This window comes from Caenorhabditis briggsae (genome assembly GCF_000004555.2).
Source record: "Caenorhabditis briggsae complete genome, chrI, whole genome shotgun sequence".
Taxonomy (NCBI): domain Eukaryota; kingdom Metazoa; phylum Nematoda; class Chromadorea; order Rhabditida; family Rhabditidae; genus Caenorhabditis; species Caenorhabditis briggsae.
In genome coordinates this window covers 2,204,643-2,223,854 of record NC_013489.2, presented here as the reverse complement: position 1 = coordinate 2,223,854, position 19,212 = coordinate 2,204,643, and the positions used below count along the sequence as shown (strand labels likewise).

General features: G+C 35.7%; 4 protein-coding genes across 4 annotated transcripts in view; 1 reads left to right on the top strand and 3 right to left on the bottom strand.

Moving 5' to 3' along the window:
- Positions 1-1,286, bottom strand: part of CBG22086 — a gene marked incomplete at both ends in the record, with an annotated part of 2,202 nt that extends 916 nt beyond the window's left edge. The window contains 2 exons of the mRNA XM_045241587.1: positions 88-307; positions 1,245-1,286. Of these exons, the coding sequence (XP_045097475.1) occupies positions 88-307; positions 1,245-1,286 (262 nt within the window). The remainder of the gene's footprint in view (positions 1-87; positions 308-1,244) is intronic.
- An 8,259-nt stretch (positions 1,287-9,545) lies between these two features.
- Positions 9,546-10,028, bottom strand: CBG22085 (the record flags this gene model as incomplete). Its single annotated transcript, XM_002638821.2, has 2 exons — positions 9,546-9,751; positions 9,926-10,028. The coding sequence occupies 2 exons, from the start codon at positions 10,026-10,028 to the stop codon at positions 9,546-9,548; spliced, it is 309 nt and encodes a 102-aa protein (XP_002638867.2).
- Positions 10,029-14,548: 4,520 nt separating this feature from the next.
- On the bottom strand, positions 14,549-18,381 carry Cbr-vps-4 (the record flags this gene model as incomplete). Its single annotated transcript, XM_045241575.1, has 6 exons — positions 14,549-14,656; positions 15,341-15,485; positions 15,819-16,037; positions 16,320-16,483; positions 16,620-16,840; positions 18,351-18,381. The coding sequence occupies 6 exons, from the start codon at positions 18,379-18,381 to the stop codon at positions 14,549-14,551; spliced, it is 888 nt and encodes a 295-aa protein (XP_045097474.1).
- Positions 18,382-18,805: 424 nt separating this feature from the next.
- CBG22082 overlaps positions 18,806-19,212 on the top strand; it is a gene marked incomplete at both ends in the record, with an annotated part of 2,075 nt that continues 1,668 nt past the window's right edge. The window contains one exon of the mRNA XM_002638819.1: positions 18,806-19,114. Within this exon, the coding sequence (XP_002638865.1) occupies positions 18,806-19,114 (309 nt within the window). The remainder of the gene's footprint in view (positions 19,115-19,212) is intronic.

Sequence of the window (19,212 nt, the reverse complement as noted above, 5' to 3'; positions counted from 1 at the left end):
CTCGGCTCCCAGGTGAGCTAGAAACTTGATCTTCGGACCAAAATTACTAATTTTTCCCGATATTTCAGAAAATCAAAATTTCTAAACTTACTGTAAAAGCGACTGAAACCAAAATAGCTCTAATATCCTTGGTATGAACAGCGACCATTAATGATATAAAAAATCCGGCGAACAAAACGAAAAACGCCATAAATCCGACAATATAATGTGGTGAAAATGATTTTCCATTGATCCAATAATATGCGAGTGATACGAAAAGGGCGGCACACAGACAGACATCGACAAGGACTGATATGATCAGGGAAACCTAAAAAAAAGTTTTCGGATTTTTTTGAAATAGAGGACATTAACTGTATTTCTGTACAAATTTCATCTTTCTAGCTCTTCTGGGAGCTGAGATATGGACGTTTGACGTTTGGGAAGCAAGAGACGCAGACAGTTACAGAGTCTCGTTGTCTGCGTCTCTCACCTCAAAACTTCAAACGGCTTTAACTTGGCTTCCAGTAATCGTAGAAGAGTGGTTTTTTGAAAAAAACTATTCGAAAATTGAAATTCTATTACTATGAAATTATGAAATTATAAAGAGACAATTGAAAATTTGGATGTTTAATTTCTTCCATTTGTCCCGATTTGAGGATTTTGGGACAGAATTTTTGATTTCAGTCACTTCTGTCTGAAAGTCACTATTCTAGCTCATCTGGGAGCCGAGATATAGTCATTTGAAGTTTTGAGGTGAGAGACGCAGACAGCTAGAGTGTCTTGTTGTCCGTGTCTCTTACCTCAAAACTTCAATGCTTATATCTCGGCTTCTAGCCGACCTAGAAAGATGGTTTTTGGATAGATATATACAAATTTGGAAATCCTATTAATGCAAAATCAAGAATTGAGAACAATACTTCTTTAAAACTTTTAGAGCTGTTTCCCTAGTTTCGACTATCAAGGAGTTTCCAAAAATTTCAGGTTTTTTTTTTCAAATATCTGAACAAATCGAAATTCCCCATATTTCAGTCTAAAAATTACTCTTTTTGGATCGCTAGGAACCGAGATATAGTCAATTGAAGTTTTGAGGTGAGAGACGCAGACAACGAGACGCTCTAGCTGTCTGCGTCTCTCTTCTCAAAACTTCGAACGGCTATATCTCGGGTTCTGGACCACCTAGAAAGCTGATTTTTGAACGAAAATATCTAGAATATTCTGGATAATTTGTTTCACAAAAAAGAATTTTCTAAAATAGAAATGCTCACCCTGATCGCCTGCTTTGATTGTTTCTTGCTACAGCATAACATCGTTTCTCCAAAAAATTGGCTAATCTAAAAAATCGGTGGTAAAAGTTTAAAAAGTAATAGAACACACAACACACAGAAAGCAACGAAAATGAATCATTTGGTGGAAGTGAGAGAGCGAGAGAGAGAGAGAGAGAGAGAGAGAGAGAGAGAGAGAGAGGGAGAGAGGGGGGGGGGGGGTTGCTATTCTTTTTGTTGTCAACAACAAACACATCGGGTGGGTGGGCATGAAAAAACAAGAATCGAAAAAACGGGTAATGAAAGAGAGAAGAGAGGGATTTTTAATTTATTTTTGGCAGTTGAGGGCAGAAGAGGAATTGACCATGACTGTAGTTTTTCTGACTAGGGAATGGTCAGAACTCACACCACGATCGAGATATACTAGTGGATTCTCCGAAAAGGGGGGAGGGGTGCCTCCTGATTCCAGAACAGTTTTCAAATTTTGCTAAATGGCCCGCAGAGCCGAGATATCTGTGCTCCAAAATCAAGCGATAAACCATGTAAATCTTGTTTCCGAGTTTTCGATCAGCTGCTTCCTCTCCCCTTAAATTCCCCCTCCAAACTCCGCATTTTTATCCGTCGCCGTTGACTAGCAAGAAAAGTGGGCCTGTGGCCGAGTGGTGTGTGCGCTTGGCTGGGAATCTGCTTTTGCGGGTTCGAACCCTCTTCGTTTTAAACTTTTTGTTTTTGTGTTTTATGGTCATTTAATGATTTTTTTAAAAACTTTTTTCATGATTTTTCACTTTTCTGTATACATAGTAAGCCATCCTGACATTTTTACGAAATTTCGTTTTTTTCGAAACTTCGATTTTTTCTGGTCAAATCCAGGCGAAAAAAGAGAGGAAATTTTTTCATGAATAAATGTTTGAAAATTGTAGAATGGGTTGACAAGCTAGGTCGAGAGTTCGGATCTTCTCTGGCAATTTTGTTGTTGGAGGATTACTTGAGGCACCGTGAATTAGGGACTCGAGGTGCTCGTCTGATACGTGAAGTTTGAGCTCAATTATCTCGGTTATTTGAAAGGTATCAAAAAGTGGTCAACTGCTGGAATGATTATTATAATATGATAAACATTTTATCAGTTGGAATTGTTTTGATACCTTTTGAAGCAACCGAGATAATTGAGCTCAAGCGTCGCGTGTCGGGTGGGCCTCTCGGTATTACGGTATTACGGTGGCTTGGAAAATAAAAACTTTTCCAGCAAGCACAAAACATTTAGAACATGGCATTTTTAATCCATTTCACAAATTTTCAAACATTTATTCATAAAAAATTTCCTCTCTTTTTTTCGCATGGATTTGACCAGAAAAATCGAAATTTCGAAAAAAACGAAATTTCGTAAAAATGTCAGGATGGCTTACTATGTATACAGAAAAGTGAAAAATCATGAAAAAAGTTTTTAAAAAATCATTAAATGACCATAAAACACAAAAACAAAAAGTTTAAAACGAAGAGGGTTCGAACCCGCAAAATCAGATTCCCAGCCAAGCGCACACACCACCACAGGTAGAGGGGGACCGCCGAAAAACGGGCCGTCTGGCGGGCGCGGACTCCCGAAAAGCGAACAGTCGGCAGTCGAATCGCGCGCCGCCGACGGTCCGCCTGAAACGATTTGCGCCTCGAAGACGGACCGTCTATAATGATAGCGCCTTCTTGACAGTTCATCATTAAACAGGTAATAAACAATAGAAATTCTTTATTCAACTAATAGTTTCTGTGGATTGTGTATTGTTTTTAAAAAGTAACTCTGATTTTTTCAAAGGTGAATTTTTATGAGTAGAACAAGAGAAAACACATAAGAAATCACAAGTTCTGAATGAGACAGAACTTCCGATTTTCTTTCTGTATTTTCGCAAAATTCAAACTTCATAGAAACTCAACTCGGAAAATCAGAAGCTTTTTTAATTTCCTTTCGTTCTCTTTCTCTTCTTCGTTTCTCCCTTTCAACTTTTTTCGTTTTTCAGTATATACATTTCTCTCATTGGACAGTATTTTTCGCTTATAAGTACGTTCAAAATAAATAAAAGTGATGCGTTCGCAACACTAAAAACTGACAAGTAAAAAATCTGTAGATTTTTAGGCTCTGCGGCATTTTTAAAGCAGACTTCAAAAGGGCGAGGTTTTGCATGTGAAATTTAAAAAACGAGTCAGAAACAGCAAAAACTGATTTTCGTATTAATTTTTGTGCAAACCTTGCAAAGTTGTTACTTTCCAAACATTGCACTTGCAAAACGTCACACCTATGAAGTATCTGCGAGGTGAATTTTCGACAACGCATGAACAATTTCAGAGTTTACGATAGTTTTTGCTTCGGAACGTATAAAAACTCACCAACTCACCATATAAAAACTCCTGAAAGGCTGCATTTGTAAAGTTCCGAAACAAAAAATAGCGAAACTTTCGAAACTTTCATCGCAAGGAGTTTTCGCCGATTTTTTCTGCGTTTTCAACTAAAAACGCGCAGAGCGAAAGTGCGAAAGCTTTTCAGTGCTTCTTTATGCCAGTAGTTAGATAAATTAAGCGAAAAATACTGAATTTCAAATTTTGTTGCAAATCTCTATGACCGAAATTTTGAAACTCGGCAGTTATAAAACGGCATTTAAAAACGAATTGTTGTGATTTTTGAAGAAAAACGGAAAAAATAGCACATTCAGACACAAATTGTACAAAATTAAAAATAAATTTCGTCGGAAATCTTAAACAAATTGAAAAATATGACCGAGAACATGTGTCCTGAACGATTGATTATTATCATGCAATGACAACTCGAGTAAAGATCTTGGAACACGAAAATGCTAACACATGTTTCTAGATATATACCAAGGAATTTTCAAACATATTTTTTTATTCAGCCGCCATCAACCAGTCAACGCCTATTCGACTGTCATTTAGCAGTTTTTCACCAACCGCGCCTCAAATCCTAATTGATATAGAAATGCTTCTAATAACGCATTTTTTAGCTTCCCAGACCCCTCTATGACTTTTATGATATTTTTAGAGAGAACTATTTTTTCAACAAAATTTTCCATTCTGAAGGAATTCGGACCGCCAACCACCGGTCGTTGGCCAGTCAGCGCCTCTTCGACTGTCATTTAGCAGTCGTTCAACAACCTATTTTTTGAGGTGGTCATATTTGAGGAAAATAAGATTCTATCAACATTCTATAATCTAGTGGGAGTATGAGAAATTGTTTTCTGCATGATTTCCAATCAGAACCTTCAAGTACGTTTTCCAATCGGTACCGACTGTCCGTCGACGGACCGTCGACGGCCCGTCAGTTCTCCTTCGGCTGCCAAATAGCAGTCATTCGCCAGTTTTCGCCTCTTCAGCTGTCATTTAGCAGTTTTTCGGCAGTCCCCCTTTACCTGTGACTCGGCCACCGGGGCCCACTTTTCTTGCTAGTCAACGGCGACGGATAAAAATGCGGAGTTTGGAGGGGGAATTTAAGGGGAGAGGGAGCAGCTGATCGAAAACTCGGAAGCGAGATTTACATGGTTTATCGCTTGATTTTGGAGCACAGATATCTCGGCTTTGCAATGATAGAACTTTAAAACTTGAACATTTTTTATGCAAAATTCGTCAAAATGAAAAATTTCAACAAAAAAACGAAACATTGGAAATATCTGTCCTGGAGTTTCTCATGTTGTTTAAAAATATTTAGCTCTTCAGAAGTTTCCAGTCAGTTCTGTTCAAAAACGAGCTTTCTAGCTCATCTAGAAGCCGAGATATAGGCATTTTAAGTTTAGAGGCAAGAGACGCAGACAACGAGACACTCTAACCGTCTGCGTCTCTTCTAAACTTCAAACGCCCATATCTCGGCTCCCAATGGTCCTAGAAATCTGGTTTTTGGACAGACAAGGGAAGGAAATCTAGTGTTTTGTGTTTTTTGAACAAAATACAAGTGACCAAAAATTTTTATACTTATTTTAAGAAAGGAATTGAAGATACAATTTTGAATAATCAAAAAAAAATTTAGCTAAAAAGTTTCTACACATTTCTAGCTGAAAATCACTTCTCTAGGACCACTGGGAGTCGAGATACAACCATTTGAAGTTTTAAGGTAAGAGAAGGCAGACAACGAGACTCTCTAACTGTCTCTCTAAAACTTCAAATGGCTATATTTCGGTTCCTAGTTGTCCTAGAGAAATGAATTTTGGATAAAAATATTCAATTTTGTTGATTTTTAAAAATTTGATTGATTTTGTGTCAAATTGTTTTAATTTTGGATTTTTGAGAATTTCCCAAAAGTTCCCGTATTTCGTTCAAAAAGAATTAGCTCGAAAACTTCTATACATTTCTAGCTAAAATTGCGTCTCTAGGATTACTAGAAGCCATTTGAAGTTCTGAGGTAAGAGACGCAGACAACGAGGCACTCTTGCTGTCTGCGTCTCTTCTAAACTTCAAACACCCATATCTCGGGTTCTGGATGAGCTAGAAAGCTGATTCTTCTTCAGAAATGTGGGAAATTTTAAGAGCTTTGCGATGATGCCCCAAAATACCAAAAATCTTAAGAAGAAATTCTAGAAAAATTGGAAAATTATACCTTGGAGTATCTTCCCAAAAACACAGTATTCAATTTCAAAATTTTTCAAATACAAAACAAAAGAAAAAAGAACTAATTAATATGCCACAAATAGGGAAGTTGTTCGTTTAGAAGAAACTAAAAATGTCACCTTTCTAGTAAAAACAAAAAAAAAACCAAAATCCCAAAGAACAGGTTTTGTTACATACCAAAATAAATCTTTAACCTCAAAAAAGGGAAGGAAATGAAAACAACTATGTTTTAAATCTCCAAAATACTAGATAGATTTGCAAAATCACAGAAAACAACACAAAGATTCCAAAATATAGGAAATTTAGTTTTTCAGTCTATTCAAAGGAAAAAATACCACAAGTTGTGATTTTGATTTCAAATTTCAATTTGGGGAAAAATAGAGAAATACAATAAAAGAAATGGAAAGGCAAAACAGATGGTGTACCCAAGAGAAGTGACGTCTTCTTCTATTTCTTTTGGAGACGTCTCAAAGATCATGGTCATTTCGAAAAAAAGAGGAATTTCCTCTTTTCTAGTTGACACTGTAAACAAGTCAAAGTAGTATAGTTACACCTGAAGGACACCTGAAGAAAGTGTGCTCTAGCGTACTCTGCAAAAAAGTTATAACATTTTTTTGCGAACTTAAACTTTTGTCTGATTCGCGAACGGATCCGTTTGTTTATCATTCGCAATCGGATCGGATACGGAGTTCGCAAACGGATAGAATACGGAGAAATGTGCTGTGGTTTTCTGAAAACGGGTCGCGTGCGGTCCGTATGCGGTTCCTATTTCAACCGCGCGCGAACGCTGAGCGTCCGTAACGGATTGTTCGCGAATCACCTGTGCAAGGATTTTCCTATTTTTTCCTCGATCTCGAGAAACCGCCAAGATTCTTCATAATTTTGGAAACATTTATGTGAAAAAATCTAGTTCCTAGGACTTCTAGAAACCGAGATATATCCGTTTGGAGTTCTGAAATATTTTCAGATTTCAAAATTTTTATATGCTATATTTTTTCAAACAGCCCTTAAAATTTCAGACATTTTTAAAAAAGAACCAAATTTCTAAACCACTGACAAGGGAGTTACTTGAGCGAGCAGGTTTAACTTTTTTTGAAATTTTGGGAGCAGATAGAAGAGCTTATGAGGATTCCAAATCTGTTAAAAAAATCAGCAAAATGCTCACGTGAGCTGAGTTATGACCTAGAAAAGGTTCCCTATGATTAAGCAATTTCTCGTGAAATTTTTTTCACGGAATAGTGTATTTCTTTTAAAACAATAGATTTCAATCAGCAGTGTGGTAAAGTGGTAAAATGGCAAATTCAGAGGAGGAAGGTTGTAGGTTCGATTCTCACGATCCCAAAAATTTTGCAAATTTTTTTTGTTTTATTTTAAACTGCCATAACTGGCTCTGGAAAAAAATTTCCGCAATTTAAACATGTTTTTCGGGAGTTTCTCGTTATATATAGGAATTTTAATAATAAAAACAGACATTTAATTTTTGAAGAAATTCACAATTATGCTCATGGGTTCATCGAAAATTTTTCAAATTTTTTTTTCAATTTTTTTTAAATTGAAAAAAACATTTGAGGATTCTAAACACATCGGTGGCATTCGATGACAAACTGCTGAAAACATATGTTCTTGGCACAATACGCGCATTTGACCATTGACAATGTTTTGCACCCAGATAATTGGCACATTCCATAAACTTTCCGGTCGAAGCAATATTGAATTGGTCTGTCACATTTCGGAGCGCAACTGTCCACATAACCGCCAGAATACCAGGCATACTGTCTCCATTCTTGGAAGATGGGAGAGCACATCTGCCAATATGCTTGGCTCAGCATCTGCAATCAAAAAATGAGGGACGTTTTCAGAAACTTCAGAAACTTTGATGATAGAATCTCGTTGATGTGGCTTAAAGTCCTTCTTTTTTCTTTGCGCAAATTCCGTCAAGTTCTTCATGAACTTCTTGAATTGACGGAATATGACAGACCAATTCAATATTGCTTCGACCGGAAAGTTTATGGAATGTGCCAATTATCTGGGTGCAAAACATTGTCAATGGTCAAATGCGCGTATTGTGCCAAGAACATATGTTTTCAGCAGTTTGTCATCGAATGCCACCGATGTGTTTAGAATCCTCAAATGTTTTTTTCAATTTAAAAAAAATTGAAAAAAAAATTTGAAAAATTTTCGATGACCCATGAGCATAATTGTGAATTTCTTCAAAAATTAAATGTCTGTTTTTATTATTGAAAATTCCTATATATAACGAGAAACTCCCGAAAAACATGTTTAAATTGCGTAAATTTTTTTCCAGAGCCAGTTATGGCAGTTTAAAATAAAACAAAAAAAATTGCAAAATTTTTGGGATCGTGAGAATCGAACCTACAACCTTCCTCCTCTGAATTTGCCATTTTACCACTTTACCACACTGCTGATTGAAATCTATTGTTTTAAAAGAAATACACTATTCCGTGAAAAAAATTTCACGAGAAATTGCTTAATCATAGGGAACCTTTTCTAGGTCATAACTCAGCTCACGTGAGCATTTTGCTGATTTTTTAACAGATTTGGAATCCTCATAAGCTCTTCTATCTGCTCCCAAAATTTCAAAAAAAGTTAAACCTGCTCGCTCAAGTAACTCCCTTGTGAGAGCTGAGATATGGCTTCCCAAAGTTTGAGAGACGCAGACTGTTAAAGGACCTTGTTGTCTGCGTCTCTCGCTCGAAAGCTTTAAATGACTATATCTCGGCTTCCAATAATCCTGGGAACGTGATTTTTGAACCAAAATTTGTGATTCGAAATTTCCTAATTTCCAGTAAAGGTTTTTTCTTTTTGGAAAATTCTGGACCTCCAAAATTTGAAAACCCTTCGCAAAAATCACTGAGTCTCAATATCTCAATTTTCAAAAATATATAGTTCTAAAGTTTCTACACATTTCCGACTGAAAATCACGTCTCTAGGACCACTGGGAGCCGAGATACGGGCTTTTGAAATGTTGAGAGACGCAGACTGTTAGAGTGTCTCGTTGTCTGCGTCTCTCACCTCAAAAACTAGAATCGGTCATATCTCGGCTTCTAGAGGTCCTAGAAGAGTGGTTTCTGGCTAGAAATGGGTAAAATTAAACATACTGTCGGAAAATAAAATAATCTAAAAAGTTAGAGAATATCTTTCAAAGTGTTTTTTTTTCGAAAATGTTTAACTTTGGTTTTGCAAGGATAGAATTTCAAAAACTGAATTTTTCTGTCCAGTAGCCACTTTTCTAGCTTATCTAGAAGACGAGATACAGCCATTTGAAGTTTTAAAAGAGACGCAGACAGTCAGAGTGTCTCGTTGTCTGCGTCTCTCCAAACTTTGAGAAGCCATAGCTCGGCTCCTAGTGACTCTAGAAATGTGATTTTTGGCTAGAAATGCGTAGAAATTTCAGAGCTGTACATATTTTCCATCAAAATACAAGTGATTCCCGACAAAACAATTTTATAGTTATTTTCAGAAAAATACAACTTTCGATATTTAAAAAAAGTACACAAGATAATTTTTGGTAAAGACAAAAAAAGAATGGTGGAAATATTGGCTAGTAGAACTGTGACATTTTGGAACTAGGTTCTAGAACGTTACAGTTCTAAAATGTCCTAGTTCTATTATCAAGAGTACCACTTTGAAAGGGACCCGAAGAAAAGTGAAAAATGGTTTTGTTTTGAAGAAAAAGTTTCCAAAAATTCAAGAATACATGGAACTGATTAAAATATCATCTTCATCTGAATCCTGTTGTAGGATACTGTGTCCACCGGCTCCGGCGCCACGCCGATTTCGGAATCCCGTTTTCTGCCGTGACCTCTTTTTGATTACAGTAACCACACCAATCGATAGGACCACGAATGCGATGAGAGCAAGAAGAATGTGTGAGTATTGAATGGTTACGGTACCTGGAAGAAAATGTGCTCTGTTGAGATATTTTTTAAAATTAATTTATTTTAAAAAATTGCAAAAATTCAAAATCTCGAGATTTCAATTTTAAGACAATTCTTTGACCTAGATAAATCCAATTGTGAAAAAACCCCGAAAAAAATAGCAACTGCGCTCTATCGAACAAAAATTACCTGATGCCAAACTAGCTACCGTAGTCGTCTCCTTGACGACAGGTGCTACTGTAGCTGCTATATGACTGTTGTCCAGTTGTGGAGCAACACCCTCTCGAGCCATCGGAGCGCCGCCTCTGAAAGTTTCAGATTCAAAAAAATTGTTTTTTGAGAAATTTCGAAATTTTGAACATTTGGATAATTCGAAATTCAGAATTTGTGATTTTCTGAATTGTATTGTTCTGGAAATTTTGAACTTTCGAATATTCTAGAAATTGCCAAAGTTTTTTTGATTTTCTAATTTTCGGAATTTTCAGAATTTCGAAGTTTTAGAATTTTCTGGATTTTCTGAAACTTTTGGAATTTCAAGTTTTTCGTATTTCGTAACTTTCTGTACGAATTTCAGACTTTTTAGTTACCAATTTTCGATTTTTTAGAATGTTCGTATTTTTTGAGAAATTGTGATTTTCTAAATTTTTTGGAATTATCTAAAATTTTCATAACTTTCAATTTTTTCTGAAATTTCGAGTTTTTTGAAAATTCGAATTTTTGAAATTTTTGACTCACTGTAATCGAAATAAATCTGGGAAGTCGGTAATTTCCTGACCGACGATTTTCATCAATAAAACGACTTCATCGTCATCAGAAGACATTTTTCAGATTTTTTGATTTTTTGAAATTTAAAAAAAATCGATAATTGAAAAAATATTTGAGAAGAGAAAAAAAATTTGGGAGGGCTGGAAATTGTATTATATCAGCACTGATAAGAAAACATTGCTTTATCAGAATGTCGGGAAAAAAAAGAAGAACAATAAAATTTTAAGAGTTTGGTTTTATTTTTTAGAATTTCGGAAATTTCAGATTTTTCAATTTTCAGATTTTTTTTTGAAATTCAGATTTTCTGGAATTTTCGAATGTTCGAATTTTTCAAAAATCAAAATCTTCGAATTTTTGAACTTTTCGAAATTTCCGGACTTCAGAGGTTCGAATTTTCAAATTTTCAGCCTTTTGAAGTTCTGAACTTCCTGAAAATCAGATTTTCTGGAATTTTAAAATTTTCACGTTTTCAGATTTTCAGACTTTTCAGATTTTTTTCCAGAATTTCCCACCTTCTTCCATCTTCACAATTCCATTCATCTGATCCATCTGTGCACTGTTGAATACCATCACAAACATCATAATGAGCAATACATTCGCCGTTTCGACACGCCCATTCCCATTCTCCTGAACAAAGACGATTTCCCGGCTTGGCGGGAATTCAAATTTTTGAAAAAAAAGAGGATTTTTTGAAGACATTATGAATTTTAGAAATTTGGAAAAAATTGTTTTTCAAAATTTGAATTTTTAGCGATGGAGCGCATTAAAAAAATTTTCAAATTTGAAAATTTGAAAATCAAAAAAACTCACTGGGACACTGTGGAAGAATGGGACGATTTGCTAGACGGTCGATGTTGGATTGTGGCTCGTACTGAAGCATTTTTTTAACGGACATCTGGACATTTGGAAATTTTGGAAATTCAATTTTCTCAAAAAATCATGTTTTAGCAAAAATTTAAAATTCCAGATAATTAAAGTTTAATTTCGGGAAATCCAATTTTTGATCGGAAACTTTGAATTTAAAAATTCGGGAAATTTGAAATTTTAGAAAATTACAAATTATCGAAAAATTGAAAAAAAATCAGAATTTCGAAATTTTAGAAGTTCTCAAATTCAGAGTTTTCAAAATTTTAAAAAATCTGAATTTCGGAATTTATGAAATTCAAAAGTTCAAAAATTAAATTTTTTAATTCTGAAAAAGATTCAATTTCGAAAAAATGGAAAATTTCAAAATTTCAAAAAATCTGAAATTCCAGAAACCCAAAAATTCAAAAATTACGAAAATTCTGGATATTCCGAAGTTCCAGGAATTTCGAAAAGAAAGTAAATTTTAAAAAAATCCTTTAAGAAGATTAAACAATCCGAAAAATTTCAGAAAGTTCAAATTTTCAGGAATCCTATGAAAATTCAAAAAATCAGATTTTTAGAAATTCCAAAATTTCGAAAATTTTTGAAAATTCAAAACTTCGGAAAATCTGGAATTCCAGGAAACTAAAAACTAGAAAACTTTTAAATTTGTCGTGTAAATTTGAAAATTCTGAAATTCATAATAATTATTTTCAGGATGCCTGGAATTCTGGAATTCCAGAAATAACGAATTTTCGAAAATTCAAAAAAACCGAAAATTAGACTTTTCAAAAATTCCAGAAATTCGAAATTTTCAAGAATTTTCGAAAATTTCGAAATATCGGAAAGTTAGGGCTTCTCAAATTTCAAATTTATAGTTTTTCAGAATTTTAGAATTTCCAGAATATCGAAAAACTCCATTCTGGAAATTCAGGAAACTCAAAAATGAAATTTTAAATTTTTCATGAAAATTCGAAAATTCTGAATTTCATAATTTTCAAAATTTCTAGAAATTCGAATATTCTGAATTTTTGGAAATTCAAAAATATCAGATTTTCAAAATTCCAGAAATTTTCCAAAAAATTTTAAGAAAGTCTGGAATTCTGAAATTCCAGAAATAACGAATTTTCGAATTTCCGAAAAATTAATATTTCGTAAAAATTCAAAAACAACGAAATTTAGGCTTTCCAAAAATTCCAGAAATTCAAAATTTCAGGAATTTTTGAAAACTTTCAAATTTCAAGATATTCAGATATTTCAAAAAAACTAAGTTCAAATTTTCACATTTTTGAAAATTTCGAAAAATAGTCAAAATTTCAAAAAAATCAATTTTTTTCAGCATTTTCCAAATTCAAAATTCCTATTTTCGAAATTGTTTTCTTTTCTCTAAATCATCTACAGTAATCCCTACCTGTGCATTGACCCGATAAATCATTAGAAAAATACAGAAGACCGTGTTCATTGTTTCCGAGAAATTCCAATTTCGGGAGGACCAGTTTCGAAATAATACACACACAGAAAAAGAGTCAAGAAGAGAGCACATGCACGTCTTCTGAATCGATTCTAAAAGAGAGAGAGATGGAGACGCAGAGAAGTGAGGGCGAGAGAGTGTGAGGAATGGAGAGACGCAGAGAAAAGAAGGAGGAGGAAAAGCTGCTCTCTTCATTTTCCATAATGACGAATGGGGGTGGATGGATGAGAGGGATTAGAATTTCTCTTAATTTCGAAAAGTGTCCTCCAGATGTCTGTGTGTCCAGATGTCCCAACCTTTTAGATTCTCAAAAAATTCGAACCTTTTTTTCGGAATGTATGGAATTCCATCTGAAACTTTCAAAAATTTAGAAAATTGGATTTTTTCGAGATTTCTTTAAAATTTTGAGTTTTCTAGAATTTCGGAAAATTTCAGAAGAAAACTCTGAAATCTCAAAAAAGGGTTTTTTAACATTTTTTTTCCGAAATTTGGTATTTTCGAGTTTTCTGAAAAATTGAATAATCGAATTTTGTTGAATTCTGAAACTTTCAGAATTTCGAAAAAAAAATTTTTTTTGAAAATCTGTAAATTTCAGAATTTTGAAAATATTACAAAAATTCGGAATTTTGAAAATCCTCTTCTTAAATCGAAGTTTTCGGATTTCTCAGAATTTCAGAGTCTTCTGAAAAACTGAATTTCGTTGAATTCTGAAACTTTCAGAATTTCGATTTTTTTTTTGAAAATCCGAATTTTCCAGAAATTTGAAATTTTTCAAATTTCTCAAAAAATTTTTTTTAATTTTATAGAATTTTCAATTTTCAAAAAACCCATAATTACCAGAATGTTGAAATTTATCCAGAATTTCAGAGTTTTTGGTTTGTTTTTAAATCTTTCGAAACTTCTGAAATTCTCGATTTTTTGAAAACTTCAAAATTTTCAGAACTTTCAATTTTTTTTTAAATCTGTAAGTTCCAGATGTTTGAGAAATTTTCAGAATTCTCAAAAAATCAAAATTCTCAAAAAATTGAAAAATTCTAATTTTTTTTAGTCTTGCGTGTTCACTTTTCTCGAAAATCTGAATTTTCAGAAATTTGAAATTTCCAAAAAATTTTCAAATCAAAAAATCTATAATTTCTGATTTTTTGAATTTCAAAATTTCTCAAAGTTTATGATTTTTAGAATCTCCGATTTTTTTCGAATTTTCCATTTATTTTTGAAAATCTGCGATTCCAGCTTTTCTGAAAATTTTTGGATTTTTTTCAAAAAATTTCAACATTTCGAAAATTCAGATTTCCTTTTACAATAGAGCGCACTTTCTTTTTTCCCTTACAAACCCCAAAATTCCCAAATCAAAAATTCATGGGGAAATCAAAATTTCGTGTTTGCAATTTTCAATTTTCATCGATGCATTATTCTTTTTTCTTTCACAAAAAGTCTCAAATTTCAGAAAGAGAGAGAGAGAGCGGGAGGTTTAACACAAAAAAGTGGGGAATCAAAAACGGGGTGAGAAAAGAGAAAAGAGGGATACAATAGAATTTGACAAAAATTGTGGAATTTCTCCATTTTTTAGAATCAAAGACCGCTACAAAAAAAGGAAGAGGATAGAAAGGGAAAAGCGATAGAAAATTAACTTTTTAGTGTTTTTTTTCAATAAAAATCATAAAAATAATGTTATAAGACAGTTATTTACAACCAGTTCGGTGTGAGAAAAAAGCGCGGGGAATTCGAAATTATTCCTGTCCGTCTTGTCCAAAATCGTTTTTGAACGCCTCCAAACGATCCAAATCCGTATTGTTGACAGTGGGTTTCACTTGAGCCAGCGAGCGGCATATGTCTTGCTGAAAACAGAAATTTCTGAATTTTTGGGATGAAAATAGGCGGGAAAATTGAATTTTTCCCCGATAAAATTAGCTAGAAATCGTTGGAATTGGACGAAAAAGAACGAATTTCTAAGGATGGCCTAGGAATCATAAAATCTAGGCCTTAGAACGTCATCATGGTTCTAGATGGCCTAGAAAACCAAAACTAGTCCCCCTCTAAATAAAATTAAAAGCCAGTTCAAACCTATCATTCTCTAAAAACAGTGGAATTAGGTTAAGGGACTAGTTTTTCAAATTTTCTAGACCACCAAGCTATTTCTGTGTCTTGTCGCTTCAAAATGAGATTCTGAGCGTCATTTTGATTTTAAATAGCCTAGAAATCATAAACCTAGGTCATGGAACATTTCCTCGATTATTGGTGGCCTAGAAAACCGAGACTAGTCCCTCAAGTGGAGAAGGACTAGTTTTTCAAATTTTCTAGGCCACCAAGCTATTTCTGTGTCTTGTCGCTTCTAAATGAGATTTCCGAGCGTCATCTTGATTCTAAATGGCTTAGGAATCATAAACCTAGGCCATGGACCGTTTTCTCAAGAACGAGGGACTAGTTTTTCAAATTTCTAGGCCACCAAGCCCTTTTGCTCATTTTGAGCCAATTTTTGAGTTTAAAAATGCCATTTTCCCGAAAATTGACTCAATCCTTACCATAGAAAGCGGTGGATTCGCGAGCTTATCACCGGGCACATCCAACCAGCTCATCGCAATCGCGTGTGGATCTCCTGGACTGCATGGCGACAGCAGGTCGTTGACAATGATATTTGGATCCTTTGGTGATGGTCCCGAAACGTGTCTTGAAAAAATCATTATGCGAAAATGGTCATTTTGAGGTCCTAAAAGTGAAAGTTCAAGCCTAAAATTCTCATTTTCTGGTCGAAATGCAACATTATTTGGCTCGAAAATTGACATTTATAGGATAAAAAATACGCAATTCTCAATTAAGAAAAAAGGTTTCAAGTCGAAAATTGCCATTTTAAGGTCCAATTAGGTCCAAAATTGATACTTAAAATTGTCATTTTCAGGTCAAAATTTAAAATTTCTGGGCTCAAAAATTGACATTTCTAGGGTCAAAATAGAGCTCAAAAATCCACATTTTCCTCCCCAAAAACGCCAAAAAAGCACTTACTTGAAGTGTGTCGCCGATTGAACCCGTCTAACCGGTTGCATCAACGCATCCTTGACCAAAATGCTGATATCGTATCCCGAGTAGCCCTCACATCGCTCCGCCAACACTTTGAAGTCTTGATCTGTCAGCGTGTTGTAGTTCTTGCCAACGTCGATTCGGAACATTTCTTTGCGAGCGTGGATGTCGGGCAGTGGAATGTAGATTCTCTTCTCGAAACGTCTGGAAAACAGTTATTTGGGTACCTCTAATAAAAGGGCAGTCTCAACATTAAAATTTACAATAAAAGGGCCCCCAATACTGTCAATATTGAGCCAATTTATCGCGGTTCCTATCAGAGATATCAAAAGTTTGTCAACTGATAAAATGTTTATCAGTTTATCACTTTTTGATATCTCTTACAGGAACCGAGATAAATTGGCACAAATTCAGGGACCCTTCTGTTACAGGTATTACGGTTATTCGGTGCCTCTTTTAGAAGGGCATCCCCAATCAAAAACATACCTTCGAATAGCCGCGTCGAGGATCCATGGAATATTCGTGGCTCCTAGGACCAAAATTCCGTCGTTATTCAGTCCGACTCCTTGCATCTGCACCATGAATTCGGTTTTGATGCGACGCGCACTTTCACTTTCGTTATCCGAGCGAGCTGAGCACAGAGAGTCAATCTGGAAGAGATGAAGCGTCAGTTGGTGGCCGAGGAGATTCTAGGCCATTTGGGATCTTCGGCCATGACCCTATCCATGTCCAGGTCATTTTTCAAGCTTTCAAAGTCGGCCATGAATCACAAAAATCAATACTCACCTCATCAATGAAAATAATCGATGGCTTGTGCTCGCGAGCCAGTGCAAACAGATTCTTGACCAGCTTCTCCGATTCTCCCAACCATTTTGACATCAGATCCGACGATGAGATCGAGAAGAACGTCGACTCGCCTGCTTCGGTGGCCACTGCCTTTGCAATGTAGGATTTACCGGTTCCTGGTGGACCGAATAGGAGGATGCCTTGCCATGGCTTGCGATTTCCTGGAAAAAATAGGGGGCATAGGGACTAGGAGAAGGTACCAGGAAGGTATTAGAACATGAGTTTTACAAATAGGCTTTGACTTTAAATAGTGGATCTCATACTGTAGTCAACTAGAGTCTACTAGATACTGTAGTCTACTAGGCCAGTAGGAAATTCCAGAAATCCCGAACCATTTCACCAGATTTAAACCAATCTATCTCACCTCCTCTAAAAGATATTAAAGATCTGTCAACTGATAAACTGTTGCTGATATTATGCTTATCATTTTGTCAGTTGACAACTTTTCAATATCTCTTTCAGGAGACGAGATAAATGATGTGAAATTTGAAAGGTAAGGGGAGCCCTTCTATTACAGGGTTTTTTAGCAAGTTCGTCAAAAATGACGAGCTCTTTTATTCCAAATTTTAGGGAACTTCGAAAGGACCATAAATCATCCAAAAGAACTCGAAGGAAACCAGGTTCGAAACCCATAAGAATGGCACCGGATATTGTCAATTTCGCCAGGTTGTTGGGGGTTCTTCTGTCTCCCTTTTCACGCCATTCTCCCTAACTTTTTGCAAAAACAACGACTTTTGAAAATCTTCAAGAAAATCCGAAAGCTGATCTTTGTGATCATCCTTGTGTTATTTATAGGTTGAAAACGAAAAATCGCAGGCAATTGTGCTCATTTTTCGTCATATGTGAAATGGCTCGTGCATGACAATCAACAAAACATGACCAATGTCATAAAACCATCATTCGGAGCTGTTCAATAGAGCATCAATCTCACATTTTTGTGCTCTCTAGCTCATAATTTTGCTCTTGCCACTATTGACTTGAGCTCAGTTAATGTTGAACGTCTAGAAAAGGTCCAATTAACGTAGTTGCTCTAAAAGAAGTCCGCACTACACGTTTACTTTGAGCTCAATTATCTCGGTTCCCATAAGAGATATCAAAAATCTATCAATTGAGAAAATATTGGCGAACTTATGATAAATATTTTATCAGTTGACAACTTCTTGATATCTTTTACAGGCATCGAGATAATTGAGCTCAAAATGCCTTCTAGGGTGAGCTTAGGTTAGAGCAAATACAGTATGTTTTCTGCTCCAAAACCCCAGCTCAATTCGGAAAATAACAATGTGAGCAGTTCAATTTGAGTTTTAGAGCTCGGATTGGCCTGAATAGACCTGCTGGAAATGCCCCATGACGTCAAAGAAGCTGTTTCGATCCTAGACCAAAACCAGATGTTTTAATCCAGATCATCTTATGTGACCTCTAGAAGTGACTTAGAGAATCCTCGTTCTTATTCCCCAAGAACCTTTTGTTTGGTTTTCCCCACCAAAATAAACATTTTCCATTTTCTCTCTCCAAGAAAAAACATCTTCCCAGGAAGAACTTAACCTTCTTCTACTCCTTCTGTATATTCACTCAGCGTCACCCGGTCGGCGTCTGGAGCTTTTTTTCCCCGGGCATCTCTCTTTCCTTCTTCTTCTTCTTTTTCTCAAAAGAACTAATCGATAACCACACTACTCAGGCTTCGCTTCTTCTTCTTCCTCATAGCTTCGAGTCTATGAAAGTGAAAGAAACATAGAGAGTGAAGAAGAGACGCAGACAATGGACCCTCAGTGTGCAGCTGAAGCGAAAACAGCTCCCTGCCTAGTACTGCTCCTGCTCCTAGTCGGCAGCAAGACAGATAGATAGACAGAAAGAGAGAGAGAGAGAGAGAGAGAGAGAGAGAGAGGGACAAGAGATAGCAGAGACCAGAAGCCGCATACACAATTCTTCGCTCTTTTTTCTCCTTTCCCTCGTCACAGTCATCTGGAGCGCTGTGAGGCGAGAAGAAGAAGAAGAAGAAGAAGACATAGCCTCGTTTTTTCTCCTCCTTCACATTCCCCCATTCCTCGTGCTTCTACCCTAATCCCAAGGCATACTTCTCTTCAGTAGCTTATTCTCCAGAAGCCTTTTCTTCAGAAGTTTGGACCATGTACGGCCTTTTCAACTCATCTGAGATCGACGAAGAGTACTACAACGCAACGCATACATCCGCACCGTCACCGATTCTCGCACTGATATTCACTGTAATCTGTGGAATCGGTGTCATTGGCAATGCGTCTCTTCTTGTTTATATTATTGTTCAAAAGCTGTACCACAACTTTATCTCTTCGCACTTCATTGCTCATCTTTGTTTCACCAATTTGATTGCGTTGCTGGTGTTGGTGCCGGTGATTATACACAATGTGTTCACCGGTGTCAACTTGTTGCAGGCCAGCAATTGGTTGTGTCGAGTTCAGGTGAGTGAGGTGCTCCGGCCATCTGTGGTCATGGCCTAGCTTTCCAGGAAAACTAGTCCATGACTAACGAACCAGTTAGATTAGGCCCTACGCATTAA